The sequence below is a fragment of the Camelus bactrianus genome, chromosome 9 (genome assembly GCF_048773025.1).
Source record: "Camelus bactrianus isolate YW-2024 breed Bactrian camel chromosome 9, ASM4877302v1, whole genome shotgun sequence".
Taxonomy (NCBI): Eukaryota; Metazoa; Chordata; class Mammalia; order Artiodactyla; family Camelidae; genus Camelus; species Camelus bactrianus.
In genome coordinates this window covers 51,644,536-51,664,149 of record NC_133547.1, presented here as the reverse complement: position 1 = coordinate 51,664,149, position 19,614 = coordinate 51,644,536, and the positions used below count along the sequence as shown (strand labels likewise).

The 19,614-nt window shown below is 44.8% G+C and overlaps 1 protein-coding gene across 2 annotated transcripts in view; it reads left to right on the top strand.

The window, feature by feature from the left end:
* The window catches only part of GAN (gigaxonin), a 58,829-nt gene extending 44,630 nt beyond the window's left edge, over positions 1 to 14,199 (top strand). For both annotated transcript variants that reach the window (XM_010967564.3, XM_045505383.2), the window contains exons 10-11: positions 1,165 to 1,274; positions 1,361 to 14,199. In XM_010967564.3, coding sequence (XP_010965866.1) covers positions 1,165 to 1,274; positions 1,361 to 1,542 — 292 coding nt within the window. In that variant the 3' untranslated portion in view covers positions 1,543 to 14,199. The remainder of the gene's footprint in view (positions 1 to 1,164; positions 1,275 to 1,360) is intronic.
* Positions 14,200 to 19,614: the final 5,415 nt, after the last annotated feature.

The following is a 19,614-nucleotide window of genomic DNA, read 5'->3' as shown; positions in this document are numbered from 1 at the left end:
CGTCTTTTCAGCAAATGATGGTGAAAAAACTAGATACCTGTATGAGGGGGGGAAAAAAGGACTTTGACTCATATCTCATACCATACACAGAAATTAACTTGAAATGTATCATAAGACCTAAATGTAAAAACTGAAATAATAAGTTTTCCAGAAATTTTAATTTTAAAAAATCTTTGCCAGCTTGAACTAGGCAAAGATTTCCTAGCAGGACACAGAAAGCATGAACTATAAAAAGAAAAAAAAAAAAAGGATGAAAAGGAATTCATCAAAAATAAAAACTGCTGTTCCTCAAAATTCTCCCTTACAATAATGGAAAGACAGTCTATGTGCTGAGGAAAATATTTGTGATACACGTATCTAACAAAGGGCTTGTATCCATGAAACAGAAAAAATCTTAAAATTCAATAAGAAGACAGAAAACCCAATTTGAAATATGAGCAAATCTTTGGGCATGAAAGTAGACATATAAAATGCCCAGTAAGCACATGCAGACATACCCAGCATCACTGGTCTACAGGGAAGAGCACACCACTAAAATGGCTAAAATGAAAGACTGACAGTACCAAGAGCTGACAGTAGTCACAAGCAGCTGGAGTTCTCATACTCTGCTCATTGGCATGCAAAATGGCACAGTACTTTGGAAAACAGTGCTCATTTTCTTATCAAAGGAAATATGCCTTCAAGCAGTTAACCAAGCAATTCCATAACATAAGCCCACAAAATATCTTTGCACTCTAATGTCCAAAACAGCTTTAATTCTCAATAGCCAAACACCAGAGGCTACCCAAGTGCACGTGAGTAGGTGAATGGTTAACAAATTGTGATACACCTGGGTAATGGAATGCTAATTAAAATAAGGAGAGGTGAAATACTGATGCAAGCCACAGCAGGGATCAGTCTCAAACACCATGCTGAGCAAAAGAAGCAGACTGAAAAGTGCATACTTTTTATGATTCAATATATGCAGCGTTCTGGTGCAGTCAGAACTAAATCCACAAGTGAATCCACAGTGACGGGGAGGAAATGAACGAGTGGTTCCCAGGAAGTGGAGTGTGGGGGCCGTGCCTCCTACTGTTGGGGCCCCCAGATTTTGTCGGCTCAGTCTGCCTAGATGTTGCGATGGTCCTTGCGACCTCCTTCATTTGTCCCTCTGTTTATTTTCAGGTGGATCTATCTTAATGACCAGAATTTGTGCATCCCCGCCAGTTCCTCTTTTGTGTATGGAGCTGTGCCCATAGGAGCCAGTATTTATGTGATCGGAGATCTTGACACAGGTCAGAGGGGTACAGGGATTTGGTTGACGTCGTTTCCCCGTGGCTCCGAGGCACGCTGTGTCACCTCTGCTTTTCTCCCGGTGTAGGTACCAATTACGACTACGTGCGCGAGTTTAAGAGGAGCACGGGCACCTGGCACCACACTAAGCCGCTGCTCCCCTCCGACCTCCGTCGCACCGGCTGCGCAGCCTTACGTATTGCAAATTGCAAGCTCTTCCGCCTGCAGCTTCAGCAAGGCTTATTCCGGATCCGAGTTCATTCACCTTGAAGAGGAGGCAGAGCAGAAGCAGAGCTCCTGCCCCAGCGCACCGGAACGCGGCTTTGTGTGAGGGGGGCGGAGGTGCGGCCGGAGCTCCGAACTCGCTCTGCGCGCCCGGCTTTGTCTGGTAACTGGTGGTTTTGTGATGCTTATAAGCCTGAGCTGCAGCTCTAGTTTGGGAGAACATGTAACTGCTGAAAACTCCTGGGGAGGAGTGACTTCCTCTAGTAGATGTGGCTGTAGACCACCCGGGGCTGGTCAGTGTCAACAGGAAAAGGGAAGTGGGGATGGGTAAATTCATGTAAAATACTGAAGTTAAAATACTAAGGTGCATTTTCCCTGAAGGGAACTCAGATCTGACTGACCGCTGTGTTCGAGTACCTGGCTTTGGTAAACAAACAAACAAAAATCCGTATATGCAAACCAACATATCCAAACATACCACGATTGCTTTTTTACTGCATCTGAAAGGAAATATTATGCCTAACTCTGCCCAACAAATTAAGGTTTGTGCCTAAAACGTTAGGTTGGGCTCAACGCTGGTTAGTCTCCACTTACTACTAGTGCTCTGTCCTAAGAATCTTTTTTCATTGATAATATGATGAATTGAGACTAAGATAAAATTTCTCTTTTATGACATTCTATCTTAGTGATCTAAAGAGTCAGTAAGTTCATGAGTCAGGTTGCAGCCCTCATGTGAATTTAAAGGAAGTTGCTAACTTCTGTGATAATTCAGATTAAGATCTGTCAGGACATCCTTTCTGGGGTAGCGCTCGCTCGAGGAGCTGTGAAGGATCTCCTGCAGTGACATTCTTCCTTTCCAACCAGTCAACCCATTTTATAAATATGAGGCTATCAGTGAGGAGGTTTTATAAAAGAAAGACCTGAGTCAGACAAATAGTAAAGGTCTGCGATGACCAAAAACAAAAAACAAACAAAAAACTGTCCAGAGAAAATATATAGGGATCAAAAACTTTTAAAAATAATCTGTCTGAAAGCACACAAAGTCTTGTTTACTACTGTTTAGGATTTGGAAACGTGTCTTAGAATGCGAATCCGTGTTAAGAATCTAGTCTTTGTAGCAGAATTTTCTCCGTGCCGTTCACTAGTACGAGTTTTAGACAAATTACATTACAAGTAAAGTTTGGCTGGTAGAATAAACTACCTCAACTTAATTTTATTCTGTTCACAGTAGAGCAAGTTAATCCTTTCCTCCTTTCGTATCTCTCACTCTCATGGTGACCCCACCCCAGCCCCCTTCCCCTGGGGGGACAAAGTCTGTCATTAGTCCCACCTATCTTATAAGATAGTTTGTTTTCCATTCAAATTATACCACCTGAGTGTGAAACCAGGGACTTCAAAGTGCTTGAGTACTTCATCATTTGAATTTTATGCAATATCAGATTTCTAATGAACTGAATATAGAGCTTTTCATTTCTAATTGTTTTCTACAGCTTTTTTCCCCCTCCCCTTAGAATATGGCTATAAGAAGCAGCATTTTGATTAATAAATGTGTAAATGTATTCTTTGGTTACAAATTTGAGAATAGGAAGTTCTTCTAGAAACTCCCTGCATGGAATGTTTGTATTCTTTTCACGTTAGTGTGAGACATCGCTTATGTTTTCCCACCCAGGAGCTGTAGAAGGGGGACCGATCTGCAGGGGTTTTCTTCCACCTGTTAGAAGTCAGGACTGTGCGGCAAAAGTTGCTGAGGAGCCTTGCTTGTGGGGTTCTGCAGAGTGTTGTGTGTGCACGTTAACTCTCCATCCTGGCAGAAGACGTGGGCAGAAAGAGATACAGGTTCTTACCTTCTTTTTCAGAGGCTCCGGGCCAGATTTGCCCCTGAGTCTCATAAGACAGTCAAATTTGGTTCCTAAGGCCAAGCCAGCCTCTTTGTTTTGTATGGTGTACCAGTCAGCTGTCGTCTGCACACTTTCCCCAGGATACCTCTAATGTCTTCTTTTTTTTTTTTTTTTTTTTTTTTAACATTTGGGTTTGGGAGTTGTAATTAGGTTTATTTATTTTTGGAGGACGGATATACTGGGGTTTGAACCCAGGACCTCCTGCATGCTAAGCATGCAGCTCTACCACTTGAGCTACACCCTCTCCACTTTCAAATGTCTTTTAATCAAAGCAAGCAACGTGGCCACTGCAAAGAAAGAAAACTTTCTTTTTACAAGTTGATGTTAGTTGTAGAGGAAACAAATTTTTGCTGAAAGAGTGCATTTTCTTTGGTAAAATGTCTCTCATAGAACAGAACCCTGGCCTTCAGAAGCCACAACTGAGTTACATTAAAGTAGTAACTGATGTCCTGTTAAAGCTGTGACAGTCAGCAGTTCTCTTTTCTCTAATTTCTGAAGTTTGAAGCCCTTTCCAAGTCTACGCCAGTCCTCTTCACTGAGACAGTTTGTTGTTGAGGAGTGAATGGGTCCCTGTTGAAATATCATCAGTGCCTGTGTGACTTGGTCAATTTGTTTTATAAAATAGTTCTTTTTTTTTCTTTTAATTCAGTTTATTGACACTGTAGCTGCAGAAATTAGGTAGTGTTTTTAAAAATAAATTTGCCGCATAATATGGGATGCAATAACCAACAAAAGCTTCTAAGTGCCAAAATGTTATTTTACTATATATGAATATAGAAATATTATGTCGAAGTGTAGGGATGTATTTAATTTTACTGTGTTCCAAAATTAATCATGATTTATTTGGTAAATTACAGTTATTTCAGTATTGTGAAGTACAATTTAACTCATTTCATGCAGGTTTGTGTTTTAACATTCCACTTTTGCCTTGAAACATCCTTTCTTGACAAATTTTTGATACTTTTTCCTTAAGGCACTTTTACCAGGCATATGTGGGAATTAGCAGCTGAAGATAGACCTTAGCATTTTAAATAGAGTATCTTTGGGGGATGTGCAATTTATTTTCATGATCGCACCAAAAGCAGGAGAGTTGTCTCAGGTTAGGTTAAATGAATAATTAGAGGCTCTCTTCTAGGCTAGTCTAAAGTAGGTTGGTTGGTTGGTTTGTTTCTTTAACACATCCAGATATATTTTTTTCCCAAGATTTAAGTGTTTAATTTAAAATGAAGTTTTTAATTTTTGTGTGTGTAATAATGCTTATATCCTGTGAGAGGTAAAAGTGTGTGAGAGAGAAAGTGTGTGTGTGCACGCGCCTGTGTGTATGATATGACTTGGTAAGTCTGTTGTACATGTTTACTTTTGGAACCGTTGTTCCAAACTACATATATTATTGTCTCCTGGTGCTTCAGATAAATTCTTGAGCCTGTGGCCCTTCAGTGTATACCTACTGTGTTAAACTCATGTTGAGTGTGTATATTGATGTATTTGTGGTTTATAGAAAGTTTTACTTGGCTTTTGCATTTCTTTTCTTTAGTGTATTAAAGCTGGTAGTTGGTATGCTGTAAAGATTTGGCCTAAGAAATTTCTAAATTCATTATTTCTTTCTTTAATTCATTATTTCATTGCTGTGAGGAATTGGTAGCTAACTTAATCAATCTGTGCAACAACCAAAAAGAATATTTGGGGGACATTGGGCAGTCTGTTGTCTGTCGTGAAGTGTTGTGTTCTGTTGCACTTCCACTTAATGACGGCACTGCCTTCAGCGATGCTTTGGATGTGCCATTTTTGTAATTTGTAAGTGGGGAGTCCCCTTGGCAAAGCACAGGAAATCCACTGTTTACATCGGCGAGGTAAAGACAGGGTTCCTTTGCTGTGGCACTTCAGTTACTCAGGGTAGCAAGTTAGGTTTTTAGAGAAATGCGTTAGCTGCCTTGGGCTATTGGGGTTCCTTTTGGGGCATTCCTACTTCAGTGCCCCAAACCAGGGAGCCCAGAAGTTTTCCAAGGAGCACTGAGAACACTGAGTGTTACCTTCCAGAATGTTGGCTTTCTTGATTCCAGAGGAGGCTGCCCATGATCAGATGAAGGCATGTGATGATCTGGGGAAAGAATGAGGGGGCACTTTCACCGCATCAGTTTGAAAGGCACAGGAACCCCCTGCAGAACACCAAGTGGAAGGGAAGGGAGGGGTCAGTGGCCACCCCTGGAGCTGTGAGAGAAGAGACTCCAACTGGTGCAGAGATACCCACCCTGGGTTTAATCAACAGTGTTGATTGAGCGCCTACTCAGAATTCTGCTTGGCTTTCTGGGGAGCTTAACAGTGAGGCAGATGAAATCCTGCCCCCTTTCTAGACCACACACCCCTTGCGGGCAGGGACCGTTCTTAGTTTTCTGCTCATCCCAGTGCTTGGCACATGGTAGGTAGTCAGTACATGTTTGACCAGTGAGTATTGTGTGTTTGCGATCCAGGTGATGTTTGTCACGCAGCTAGAAAGGACTCTCCGAGTGTGACTGAATTTTACATGAGATTTTAAATGAGAACCTTCGTACAGATAGGCTTGGCCTCATAACACAGAGCGGGACCCCAGTACAGAATAAAAAAGTGCCCAACACACGTGACGCACACCTCTGTGGTTGCCATATGTTCTGTAGGGTTTTTGAGACCCTGCACTCAGCACACCTAATGATGTTTATCATATTGAATGCTGGGTGTTGTTTACTGCTGTTTATCTGGGGCCCAGAATCTTTTCCAGAATGGGCTGCTGTGGCCCTCGCATCCCTGCCACAGGTGCAGGGCCCCTGCCTGGCAGAAAGCTGCCTTCGGGGCCCAGCACATACAGCTTCCTTCCCCATTTGAGAGGTGAGTAGAAACCAAAAGCAAAGCAAAATCTTTGGATTATCATTTCCCTGTTCAGCCTGTTAAGCTATCACTTAATTTTCTAGGCATACAAGTATTTTTAATCAGATAATAATCATTTGTGGTATAACTTACACCCCCAGGCATATCCTTTGCAAGTTGCACAAATCAAAGCCGCCAGACCTTTGGTTTTCTTTGTCAGTTAGCTATAGGAAGTTTAAGAATTTACCAAACTCAAAAGAATAAAAGTAATAAGTATTTGAAAGAGAAGCTATTTTTACTTTTAAAGAGCTGAAGCTTCATTTATACTTCCCTTTCTTTTAGCACATGTAAATCAGTAAGGGAAAAGGCACGGTAGTATCTTAGAATGTTGAAGAAAGCCTTTTGCTAGCTTTGTAGTAATCCCTGAAGCATTCCTTATAGCTGCTTCAGAAATTATAGAAATTTACGGTGCAAGGGCAGTGACCTACTTGCCTATATTTGAGGAGAACTTGAACTCAGGGTGAATCTGTTCGGCCTGCTGGCAGTGAAGTCTCAGTGGTATTGAACTGTAGACTTCCTCTTTTTTTTTTTTTTTTTTTTTTTTTGGCAAACCAGCTGGTAAAACTTCTAATTTTTTTGTGTTTTTCAGAAGTAATTCTATTATTTTAATCTTAAACCTATCTCAGCTTTGTCCCATTGCAATAGATGGCATATGATGAGGTCAGATATGACCATGTGTTCTTTGGTCTGATGCATACAGTTTAGAAAAGTTATTGTTCAGCTGTGTCACTGACGTTCTCAATAAGTGAGTGGATTTTTAAACTCCTTCCCTTTCTTCTGAAATCAAGTATCTGATAATAAAACAGCATTGCATAATTATATAGTGAGAAATGTCTGTCGTCTTCTCTTTATTTTGAGATAAAAACTAATCTTGTAAAATTACTACTCAGCTGAAATTTGGGCTGATTATAATTTTTGGTACTGATGTCCTCATGGCCCAGCAAAGTTGTTGTGAATTCTTGAATCACTGTGATTTGAATTAGAGAGGAAACAAGTGGGGAGGGGTCAACAGCCCACAGAATGTGGGTACACACTGCACAAGGTGGAGTGGAGAAAGCTTAGCCAGTTCGTATGACCACGTAAATAAAGGGCCACTTGAAATAATTCAGATCCCAAGTGAGTGTAGGTTCATCTTTCTTGCTGATGAGTGAATCATATTTATTAGAACTTTATTTTTAGCATTTCAGGACAAATTGTAGGGTTTTAAAAGTACTCTACTTGTATTATTCTCACTCACCAATTACAAGTAAGGTGTACCATAGAACCTTGGGTTGACTTTTTTTCAAGTTAAACCAAGGAACTTGGTTTAAATATGACTGTACCTCTGTACAAGCAGTTTGCTTTATCACGCTTCCTGTTTAATTGGATGAGAATTACACACGCACTTACTCCCTTGTTCGTCGTGTTTATAGGAAAAACCGTTCTCGGCTACCTCATTATGTAGTGCTGTGCTCGATCCCCTGCCAATTTAAAGAATTCAACACATTCTGTCCTTTAACAAAAGCCTGGAAGCAAGCAGTGAGCGGCCTTGAAGCGTACAATTCTCTAAGGCGTAGTTTCCATTTTACTGCTTTTTTTTTTAATAGGCACTTCTAATCAGGAGGAACAATAATTCTAGAGCTGCTACAAAGTGATTACTTGAAACTCAACTTGAACTTTAAAGAGTCTTTACAAGGCTATGTTTTCATAACACAGAATAGCAGTATATTTAAACACCACTGCTGTGTAAAATAGAGGCTTCACTGCCACCTCCCTTAGGATCAGACAGGAAGACAGGTCTATCTGTCATCCGACCCAGTGTTTGGAATTTAGATGCTTGGGGCTACAGGTTTTCATATTCTTTAAGGTGCTTTTGTGAGCAGTTTAAGAATGTATCTTCATGAATTTGTTTCCCAAGAATCTTAATTTTCAGGAAAGTTTAGACTCCATCTCTGAGTTCCTCTTCTCTCTTGGTTCTGATAACCTGGGGTTTTCTGAGTGCAGGGTTGAGTTGACCAAACAACGGAGAAGCACATTACACTTCACACTGCAAGTGATCGGACTGGTTTTGTGTGTCAGTGGACTGTCCCTGGCTTCCGCCTGTACGCACCTTCTCTCCAGGGCACTTGTGCCCGCTGACCTCCCCAGCCCCTGGCATCTGCCAGCTTACCTGGTTGGCGAGTTAGGGGGAGCTGTAGGGCCCATCAGTTCTTATAAACAGACCTTCCCATCAGAGTATGATTTCTTATAGGAATTACCCAGTACCCCTCCTGGCCAAGAGAGTTATGCCCATCCCTAAAAAGCCAGCATGCTAGGAATAACTTAGGTCCCAGGTACAATCTAACACCTTAACTGTCCCTGCGCCTTAGTAAAATTTAGTGTTTATGCTTGTGCTTTTTAAACTAAAGGGCTTGCTCCTGACAGTAGAATTCTGGCAGAGTTCTCAGGTAGATGGAGCAGTGTGGCACTCCCTTAAGTGGTTTCCAAGAGAACCAAGCCCTCTAGAGCCCCAGGCTTTCTTATTTTAATTATTTTGAGAAAAGCATCTGTAGAAGACATTCTGTGTACTGTCCCAAGTGAACTTAGTGGTTGTGAGCATACGTGGGCGCTGGTGCCGGGTGCATGTGGGTTTGAAGATGCTGACTTCTCTGTGAGGTTGGAAGCCCTTTAACCCTGAAGCTCGGCTCTTAGGTGTGGGTATTTACCTCCTTGGGTTGCTGGTGAGGGGGCCGTCAGTGCAGCAATGAAGGTGAGGACTTGGTGCCTTGCACACAAACGTGATGGTGGCGGTGGTTCCGACCTCAACTGTTACCGCCCTTCTCAGCCTCCAGTCGCTGATGACGTCCGCTCCTGTGGGGTAGGGGCTGCCCCCAGCTCAGTGTCCCTGGCCTCAGTGCTTTCTTCCCTCTCACGTCTGCCACCACATGATACACAAATAAATGCATATTTGCATTTATAAAATTACTTATTTTCTGCTCTCCTACTTCTCCAGTACCTAAATTCAAGATGATTCTGGATAGCCAAAATACCCCAGAGTACATGTTCAGAATATCTAGCGTGGTTATAAATATCTCTTATTTCAGGAATTGCCTCATGAAATACTCTAATAATATTTAAAACTCTTTCCCAAAGTTGAATTTTTCTTTTTTCCCTAAAGTAGCAAAAGTAACAGTCTATATTGGTCAAATAAACTGGATACTTTCTAGACCTCTTTTTGAGATCATTAGACCTGAACTGTCCTTTCTGAACTTGGATGTTATATGAAACTTAAGCAAACAAACAAACTTTGTGTTGTGTTACGTGTGTGTGTGTGTGTGTGTGTTTGTGAGAGAGAGTGTAGAATTTCTGTACCTTCAAATAAAGAAGGGTTATTTAACAAGGTGATACCAAAAGTGAGCTACCTAATCTTTTTGTAAACTCGCTTCCTTTCCAGTTCAGACTACAGACTGGTAGCCTTAGTGGTATGTGACATTCCCAGCTTATCTTGATTTCAATAAGGTATTTGATAAAGTCATTCTTGATATTTTTGTGATTGAAGAAAGGAAGTAGAAATAGGTTTAAAAGGACTGAGAAATACCCAGACAGTGTTGGTAAGAACAGACCCCTTGTCAGGATGGATGGAGGTCCTCCAGCGGTGTCTGTTTTTAACATTTTCATTAGTAACTTGTGTAAAAATAAAGACAGCAGAGAAAAGTACTGGGTGGAAGTGTTGGGTGTTAGGTTTTGCAGTGCTTTTTACAGTCTAATAACATGATTCAGTAGAGTCTTATGTCTGGGTTCAGGGAAGATAGTTCCCTATTGAAAGGGAAAGGGAAAAATGGGGTGTTATTGACCATTATGAACATATGCCAATTTTGTTAAAAAAAAAAAAAATGTGCCCTTGTCTGTGTGCAGGGCTGGTAGCCAGAAAAGGAAGTCTGTTCTGCAACTTGCATCCATGTGCTGCACTGATGGGCCCCAGGTAAGAGACCTGAGCCAGCCTAGAAGCTGCCTAATGGCTCTGGGAGCTGCACTGAGGCCCCAGCTCCGGCCCTGGGGATTCTTGAGAACAAGCAGGTGTGCGCCCCCCCACCCCCGACCCAGTGCCTTGCTCAGGCCGACAGCAGAAATGGTAGAGACGAATGTTTTTGTCAGTTTGGGAGCCTTCGGATAGAACTGCCTCATGGTACAGTGGGTGCCTCCTGTGTACCAAGCGCTCAGCTCTAAAGATCATCGCAGGGCCGGCCCCCCGCAGCTGTGACAGCAGGTGTGACCGAGTCAGCAAGAGGAGTCTTGCTTGGTGCCAGGATGTTGGTCACAGGCTCCAAAGCTTCTCGAAGACAAGAGGTTCTGTGAACAGTTTAGTAAAAAGGAGGGGGGAAAAAAAAACACAATGTTTGTTCTTTAACTTTTGCACTGCTTTTGAGGAGAGGAGGAGTCTTTGTTCCTTTTAACATTTACTCTGGCCTGGTCCTTCCTCCCCTCCAGCCTCACTGCCTGCCACCTGCTCACCGTCTCTGGACTATGGCCTCAGGCCAGCAGCTGCAGGACCTTCAGGAAGAGACATATTTCTTGAGATTTCCCTAAAACCACATCCGCTAGAACAGTGATTCTTGCTCTTAATGTACTTTTGTTTTCAACCTTTGCAGATTTGAGAAAGCTGATTTAAGTAAAAGTCATAATCTTTGAAGCAGGGCCTGGGATGCTGTCGAGGGGACTGGGCATCGTGGATGGTTGGGTTAGCCAGCCTCCTCCAGCCCCTTCCAAGTCCAGGAGTCCATCACCTGGCTGATGGGTTCCTTAGTCATCCCTTGAGAAGCGTTTCCAGAGGACTTGCTGCCTTCTGTTCTGTCTCATCCTCTTCTAGGAAAGTGCCCCCCTCCCAGTCTTCCTCCCAGTTCTGGAGGGAGAGAAAGGGGGGCGCTCCCTCCATGTGTCTCCTCCCGGCCTACCTGCCTAGGGGAAGTTCTGCCCCAAAGCAGAGGGGACAGCAGAGTCTGGGCCACGCGCCCAGCCCACGTCCGTGGTGTCGATGGCGGGAGCCGTCTGTGTTGTCGTCTCCCCATCCCCGTGGTCATCTTCACTCTCTGACCATCTTTTGTTTGATCCAGTGTTAGTTTTCCTCCCGGTTTCCTGTTGTGCCCACACACACGCAGGCGGAATCTCCGAGGAAATGGGCTCTTCCCCACAGCTGGCACTTCTTTCTGTGCCGATTGAGGAACTTTAGTCAGGGTGGAAGGAGGTTATTTCAGTCCTGTTTTTCAGGGGACCCTTATTTACAGACTTTTCTTGGCAATCACATGCCCACCCTGCCCTCTGTTCTCATCCCACATCTCTCCCAGCCTGGATTTTTCGACTGCTTGAATTATGTATCCAAAAAAAAGCCAGGGGCAGGGGGCTCTTCTGGTTCCCCAGAACATTAACCTAAAAATATTTGTTGAGAAGGCATTCTTCCGGGAGCCCCTGACCTGGCCTTTGTGACCAGCACTTTCCGCTCCCAGAGAGTCAGACAGGTCACCCAGGCCAGCAGCCTCCCAGAGTCTGCACCTCCCACGGGAGAACCCGGGGCCCGGCGCCTTGCCCCCTCCGAGGCACGGCTGAGGGCATCTCTGTGGCTCCTTGAGCAACTAGACTAGAACAGCCTCCCGGGCCCAGCTTGGCCTCCTTCCGCACCGGCCCTGGAGGTTCTCCGGGCTCCTCTCTGAGCCAGGACCACGGGCTCTGGATGCCACACGAACTACCTCAGCACCCAGCCGGGAGGCTCCCTGTGGGCCCCCGTCATCCAGCGGGACGTGCCGTCTGCATCCTTGGAGCAGAGCTAGGCTGGGTTTTCTTTTCTCTTATTTAGCTCTGACTTCAAACCACACTTCACTCCAAATTAGGAACAGAATCGGAAATTAGAATTACTTGTTTACAGTAAGAGAGACCATCTTTTCCCATTTTTTTTCCAAAGGAATTTTTGCTTCAGAAGAAACTCCAGAAAATAAAATTTTATTCTTGTTAATCTAAGCACACGCTCATTGAATTTGACTCTTCACACTTTGTAAAAACTTAGGTAGGATCCGGTACGCAGGGCCAAAAGGTACCATCAGCTTAAAATCAACTCTCAACTTAGATGGATTTATAGCATTGTTTTCCAATAGGGGACCTCAGACTTCAGGTTCTGTGTGAAAACAGAGATCACCCAGACTTCGTGGGGCAGATACCTTTATGGTGGGAAATGAATCCAGTGGCCTTGAGTTGAGAAAAGCACAGGCTATTCAGCAGCGCTGGCTCCATTGAACGGCAGTGGCTTTTTCTGCTGATGGGGTTCCTCTCCCTCTGACTCGTCTGTGATGCGGCGTTTGTTGGGTTCCCCATTCCTGCGCCCCCCACGCCGCCGGCCACCGAGTGGTGCTTGTCTTGTTCTGAACCATACTGCTTGTGAATTGTGACAGCCGTGAGAACCATAATCGTGTTTTAGGCAGAACTTCTGAACATCCATTGCCGCCCGTTCTGCGGTGGCTTCAGCAGAGCTGGGGGTGATCAGCAGGTTTAACAAAAGCACCTCCCTACTCTCCCCGCCTCACCCCCACCCTCACCAGAAATGGCTTTGTAGAAGCACCTCAAGCAGGCTCTGGCAGACTCCCTTTTATCACTGTGTTCCTGGTGATAGAGATACTCGTACCTGTCTGTGAATAGGGTCCATCCGCCATTTGTTGTAAACGTCTAGATTCATTTGTTTTCTATCACTGACGCCGGTCTTCTGCTGTGAGAGGAGACTGCCAAGGGAATTCCTTAAAACAGGGCTATAAATTCAGTTAGACTCTGCCAGACTCAGGGCTGGTCTTCACAGTGGGCCCCGGTCCCGCAGAACAGCCAGCAACGCTGGTGTTGGCTGGTTGCCTGTGTGGTCCCCGCCGCTGCTTGTGACATCGTCCTTGTCAAAAACCAGTTTTTAGCACGCTCTTGATTTGTCATTTTGATGCCTTTTTAATACCATAAGGAAAAGACCATGAATACCAAATCCCCAAAATACCATATCAGAACTCATCCTGTTAAACACACATCTTTGTTTAATTAACATATCTATATTTTTTGACAAGGTACATATAGAATAAATCTGAATCCTGCAGCTTTTATCATCTGGTAAGATTCCAAGCTGAGCAGTCTACTTAGACATATATTCAGATGACATTATTTGTGTGTAATGAGGTACCTGATCTTTAAAGAAAGACCCACTACTGAAAAAAAAAAAAAAAAACCCAGAGATTTGCAATGACTTATACATAAGCTAAATGAAAGACATTATATGGAAAGTTCAAAATATTTTAAGTAACGGGAAGTTGCAGCTTGTAAAATTATACTCTCCGAATTCAGTAGGATAGCAGAGAAATTGTGCTAATGTGATTTCATTGAAACGTCACGTCTCAAACATCCTGTGGTCCAAGTGTATTCGTCTGTTCTGTGGAGTAATTTTCTATTCCGTTGCTGGTATGAAATTTTAGTGAAGTTGAAGTAATTTTGAATTAGTGACCTTTCTTACAAAGTTGCTTTATGGTTTACAAGTAATACTGATGCAAAGAGGATATGGTAACCTTCTTAAATTAAGTAGCACGCACTTTGTTTACCTGCTTCAGTCTATTGTGGGGTAACTACGGGGCTGACCCCGTATCATGAGCACAGGGTTTGTGCTTTCGGAGCAACTGCAATTGTGCTGTTCTCTTGTACCAAGGATCAGTGAAAGTGTTTTATCTTTTTTATGTAGTTTGTATGGACTGGATTTTATAACTGTAAGCAAACAGAAACAGAGTGTTGTATTTTGATCTGAAATTTGTCTATGGTAAAGTAATTTTGTTTTATGTATTGGAAGTTCATTTAAAACTTGAAATCTTTTCTAGAAGGGTACCGAACAAATGAATCGTCCTTAAGCTGTTTAATTAACCTAATAAAACAACTTGATGGGGAAGGCGTTGTCCTTGGTTCTCATTTCTACAGTGGTTCCTGGTAAATTAGTGTTGTTGACAGCTTGGCCTGACTTCTAAATGGAATTTGGTCTTTTTTACGCCACAACTTAAACGGTTTGGGTGTCAGCTCCCTGGCTTCTGGCTCCTGGTGTAAGATGGGCTCCTGGACCACAGTCTGCAGTCGCTGCCTTGGCGTCTTCCGTCCCTATCAGAATAAGTCCCCAGTCTGTCTCCCCCTGCAAGAAACAGTTTCAAATTTCCTTTCTTAAGAAGAGAGAAAGAAATTAGACTTCAGAGAAATAGGGGATCTTGATACCAAGAGTCTAGTTCTATGTTGGAGAATTCTCTATAGTTTCTTCTTGCTGTCAGGCCCAGAGACAACAAAAATACAAACACCAGGAGTCCTAAAAAATGTCAAAGGCAGATCTCCACCACAGACACGGGTCAAAGAGCTTAGAGACTCTCCTAGTAATGTCAAAGTTACATACGTCCAGTCTGCCAGAGTCACTCGTGAAATCGCACGGAAGGAAGAAGTGGAGTGTTCCTATTCAGTTGTCCAGCACAGTGTCGGGTAGGTTTGGAAGTTTGGCATTGTTATTTTTGTTTGTTTGTTTTCTTTTTGCTTTTGACTGTAACAGTCTAAAACTTAACTTTATACATAACTTATTATGTATTTTCCCTCATTTTTTTGGTATGTATATTTTTTATTGAAGTATAGTCAGTTTACAATGTTGTATCAACTTCTGGTGTACAGTATCATGCTTCAGTCATACATGAACATGCATATATTCCTTTTCATATTCTTTTTCACCGTAAGTTACTGCAGGATATCGAATACAGTTCCCTGTGCTATACAGTATGAACTTGTTGTTTATCTATTTTATATATATTATTTAGTATCTGCAAATCTAGAACTCCTAATTTATCCCTTCCCACCCCCTTCCCTCCCTGGTAACCATAAGTTTGTTTTCTATGTCTGAGTCTGTTTTTGTTTTGTAAGTAAGTTCATTTGTCTTTTCTGTTTAGATTCCACATATGAGTGATATCATATGGTATTTTTCTTTCTCTTTCTGGCTTCACTTAGAATGACAATCTCCACGTCCATCCATGTTGCTGCAAATGGCATTATTTTATTTTTTATGGCTGAGTAGTATTCCATTGTGTAAATATACCACAACTTCTTTATCCAGTCATCTGTCAATGGACATTTAGGTTGTTTCCATGTTTGGAAACATTATTGTAAATAGTGCTGCTATGAACATTGGGGTGTAGGTGTCTTTTTGAATTAAGGTTCCCTCTGGATATATGCCCAGGAGTTTGTTTTAATTTTATTCCCCCTCCTATAATAGTGAGAAAGTGATATTTTCAGTGGTCTGCAAGCCTTTTTATCTTTGAAGGGTGGTAAGGATGCTGTGGGACCCTTTCTTTAAACAAACACTTGGCCAGAAACCAGTGCCTGAGTTGGCTGGATGCAGAGAGGCGTAGTCGGAGCCTGAAACTCAGCCCTGTGATGCCCAGACCTGCCAGCAGCTCCAAGGGGTCCTGGCTGTGCCCACTCACCCTGGGAAACCCTGGCAATTTCTGCCCTCCCTACGCCTCCTTTCTTATCTTAGATGAGACTTGAATTACTGGACTTCGTTGTCTAGAGGCCAAGGGCAGTAATTCCTTGTTAAATAAAACCCTGGACCACATCATCACCAGGTCCCTTTTACATCTGACGTACCTGAGCCAGCTGTCTGCTCCAGGCCTGCCCTGCGAGGGAACCGGTTCTAGAGGAATGTACTCCAGATTGCTGTTCTGAGTAGGGCAGGGGCACCTTGCTAGTTCTGATGCAGGTGGAAGGGTGGGGACAGGAGGGGTTGACCGGGTCACACCGCTGATACTATTTCCAGCTTCAGAGAGTAATAAGCATCTTGTTGACTGTGCAACAGGTGACAGGGGCTTTAAGCATCTCACGCACTACCTCACTTCATCCTCACGACAGCCCACTTTACAGCAGAGAAAACTGAGGCCCAAAGAAGTTGTCACTTGGCAAGACCAACAGCCCAGTGGTGGGAGGGCAGTGCTGGACTCAAGGCCGGGCAGTCCTGTGGCATGTCTCTCTGGAAAGGGGACAGATCTTGAAAGCTGCTCGTTTGTTTGCTCAATGGCCAAGGGTGGAAAATCAAACAGTTTTGTGGCCAAAGGGGTCCGTCAGGGAAGACTTCCTGGCTGGGAGCCGAAGTAGGAGGTCCAGTGCTGCTGCCCCCACCATATTTTCAGCTGGATCGAAGCGGATGAGAGCTAAGATCTTTTTTGTAAAAACCAAGTCCAACTTTGAGTGAGGGCTGTGCGTTTGTGTGGGTGGGTGTTGTTTTGTTTTCAAAGAAACCTGTAGCTTTCTGGAGAACTTGAGGGAGTTCATGTTAACTGCCCCTTGGGCTCTGGAGCAGCTTCTGGAGTTTGGGTGTGTATAGGGTCTGCCCCTCGTTGTCCCCACTGAACTTTTTCCTAAGGGCTGGGTCAGCGCCTTCTGTTTGTACCCAAGGATCTTTCTCTTTCTCTACCTGCCACGCATTCCCTGCAAGTAAAGTCACCCCTGGGGCTGCAAAGGCACCAGGACGGCCAAGGGCAGAGAGTTTGAGTCCTAGGATGATCTTGGGAATCCATTTCCTCCGCTGGGTCAGTGGAGGTGGGGCTGCGTGATATCTCAGCTCCACTTTCAAAGTGAAGAATGAACACTTCACACACTCTAGGGAGACTATCACGAAACAACAGCCACGGAAAACAGCAAGCATTGCCGAGAATGTGGAGAAATTGGAATCCTCATGCACTGCTGGTGGGAATGGAAAATGGCGCAGCTGCTGTAGGGAACCACTGGTGGTTCCTCAACAAGCTGGTTATCATGTGACCCAGCAATTCCACACCCGGGCTTTCACACCCAAGAGAAATGAAAGCAGCGACTCAAACGAATGTTCACAGCAGCGCTGTTCACATTAGCTAATAGGTGGAGACACTCCCAGTGTCCACCAAGAGGTGAATGGATAAACAACATGTGGTCTGTTCATCCAGTGGAATCCTCTTCAGCCATAAAAAGGAACAAAACACTGATACCTGCTCCACCATGAATCAGCCTTGAAAACAAGCCAAGTGAAAGAAGCCAGTCACAAAAGGCCACATATTATATGATTCCATTTATACAAAATGTCCAGAAAAGAAAAATTCCTAGAGACAGAAAGTAGATGAGCGGTCACCATTGCCTGTGGGGAGGGGGAATGGGGAGCAACTGCTAATGGGCACCGGGTTTCCTATCAGGTGAAGAAAGCATTTTGCAAAGATAGAAATGTTGCTTGCACACCACTGTGAAGGCACTAGATGCCACTAAATTGCACTCTTTCCAATGGTTTGTGTTGTGAAGTTTACCTCAATTAAAAAAACAAAACAGGGATAGAATATAGGGAGCAAATAAGAAAAAAGATCAACACTAGATGCCATGACGTTGGGAAGACTGAGGAAATGGGACATCCACTTTCCTACCCGAAGTGGTGTGTACTGGAGAAGGCTTGGACAAGTGAGATTCAGAGGGGCGTGTCTGGCGTGTGCGGGGTCGGCCTCCTGTGTGTGTGTCTGCTGGTGTTTGGGGTGATCCTCAGACCTCTTCACCTCTTCCTCATCATCAGGAAATTGAAAGAAGGCTTCCGAACAGCTTTTCTAAATTAGATTCAACAGGAGCCAGTCTGCCAGTTAAACACCAGACTGCAGGCTTCAAAGCCAGTCTCCACCAGCAACCTTTCCTTTGGGTAATTCCTTACCCCTGTGTCTCTGGGGACGATGACAGGACCTGCAGCCACAGGGTGGTGGTGAGAACCGAAGGGCTCCTGGGTGGTACCAAGCCCCTTGACCGGCGCACAGTCAGACTGCGCGCTGGTTACCGGGCTCTTGTCTCCATGCTCCGTCAGTGCTGCTGCTTATAAACCCGGCTGAAAGGGAGCCTCACGTGGGCACTGCCCCAGGGCCCAGCCTGGCCTGCTGTGTCTCCAGCAGCAGAAACGGCCTCCCTTCCGTCCCAGAGCATGGGGGACCACCAGACCCCTCGCCCCGGAGCCCCGGAACCGTAGCCTCTTCTAGATTGTTTGTAGGGAAAGGCCACACGCTCCCCCAGGCTGGAGGCGGGGTGCTTGGAGAAGTCCCAGCCTGGGAGTCTTACCGTAAGGGTGGATGTATTTTTATCCAGCAGGATATACTTATCAGCTATGGCCAGGAAAGGGGAAACTGACTAACAGTTCTAGCCGGGCCAGGTTCTCCATTACTGCAACTGCTGTCTTCCGAGTGCGGCTGTGGGACGTGGGGGAGGGCTACCACCTGCCTGGGTGTTGGCTCCCCTTACCTGCCTTCCCTCCCATCCTTTCAGCTGCCCAGAGACTTTAGAGGGGGCAGCATCCATCGGACACCTGTCAGCGCAGTGGGTCCTTTGCCGCCAGTTATCCTCACAACGTTCCTAAGACAGCATCGTGAGCCTCACTTGACAGAGAAGAACGTCACAAGCCATTTGAGCCACCTGGTCCAAGTCACGTGGCTGGTCTAAGACAGAGCTGGGATTTGGACCCAGCTCCGTCTGACATGAGGGCCTGGCTTCTTTCTACAACCATCCTTTCACCTTTGAGCCATCTCTTTTTGTCATTAGACACAAGCTGGGGGGACTGGTACTAACAAAGGCCCCCCTCGGCTGGGTCCGTACAGCACCTGGCCTGGGGACATGCCCAGAAGAGCCAGCTGTTCTCGGGGACATCCCTTTCAGCATTCTCAGTCTGCAGAAAAAACCCTGAGATACCTTGACTCCTGTGTTCAGCGGAGCAATGCTCCCCCCGCCCCCAGATACATCCATGTCCTAATCCCCCAACCAGTGATTCTGTGACCTGACCTGGCAAAAGGGACTTTGCAGATGTGACTGAGTTAAGGACTTGAGCTAGGGCGATTCTTCTGGACTATCCAGGTGGGCCCGTGTCATCACAAGGTTCCTATAATAAGGAGGCAGGAGGGCCCAAGAGAAGAGACAGAAGGAGCAGAGGTTGGAGTGACGCAGGGCCCCAGGCCAAGGAGTCTGGGCAGCCTCTAGAAGTTGGAAAAAGGAAGGAAACAGATGCTCCCCGAGAGCCTCCAGAAGGCAGTCCTGCGAAAGCTTGATTGCAGCCCAGTGAGACCAGTGTTGGACTTCTGACCTCCAGAACTGGAAGATAATAAATGTGTGTTGTTTTAAGCCACTCAGCATGTGGTGATTTGTTAACAGCAGTTGTAGGAAACTCGTACAGCCCCACCCTCCAGAAGTTTGACTGATTAGGGGGCCCAGGAATAGGACCCAGATGACTCTCGTGTTCAGCCAGAGCTGAGACCCACCCATCTTCCAGACGTCTTGGACATGATGCCTCTGCTTCCAGAGT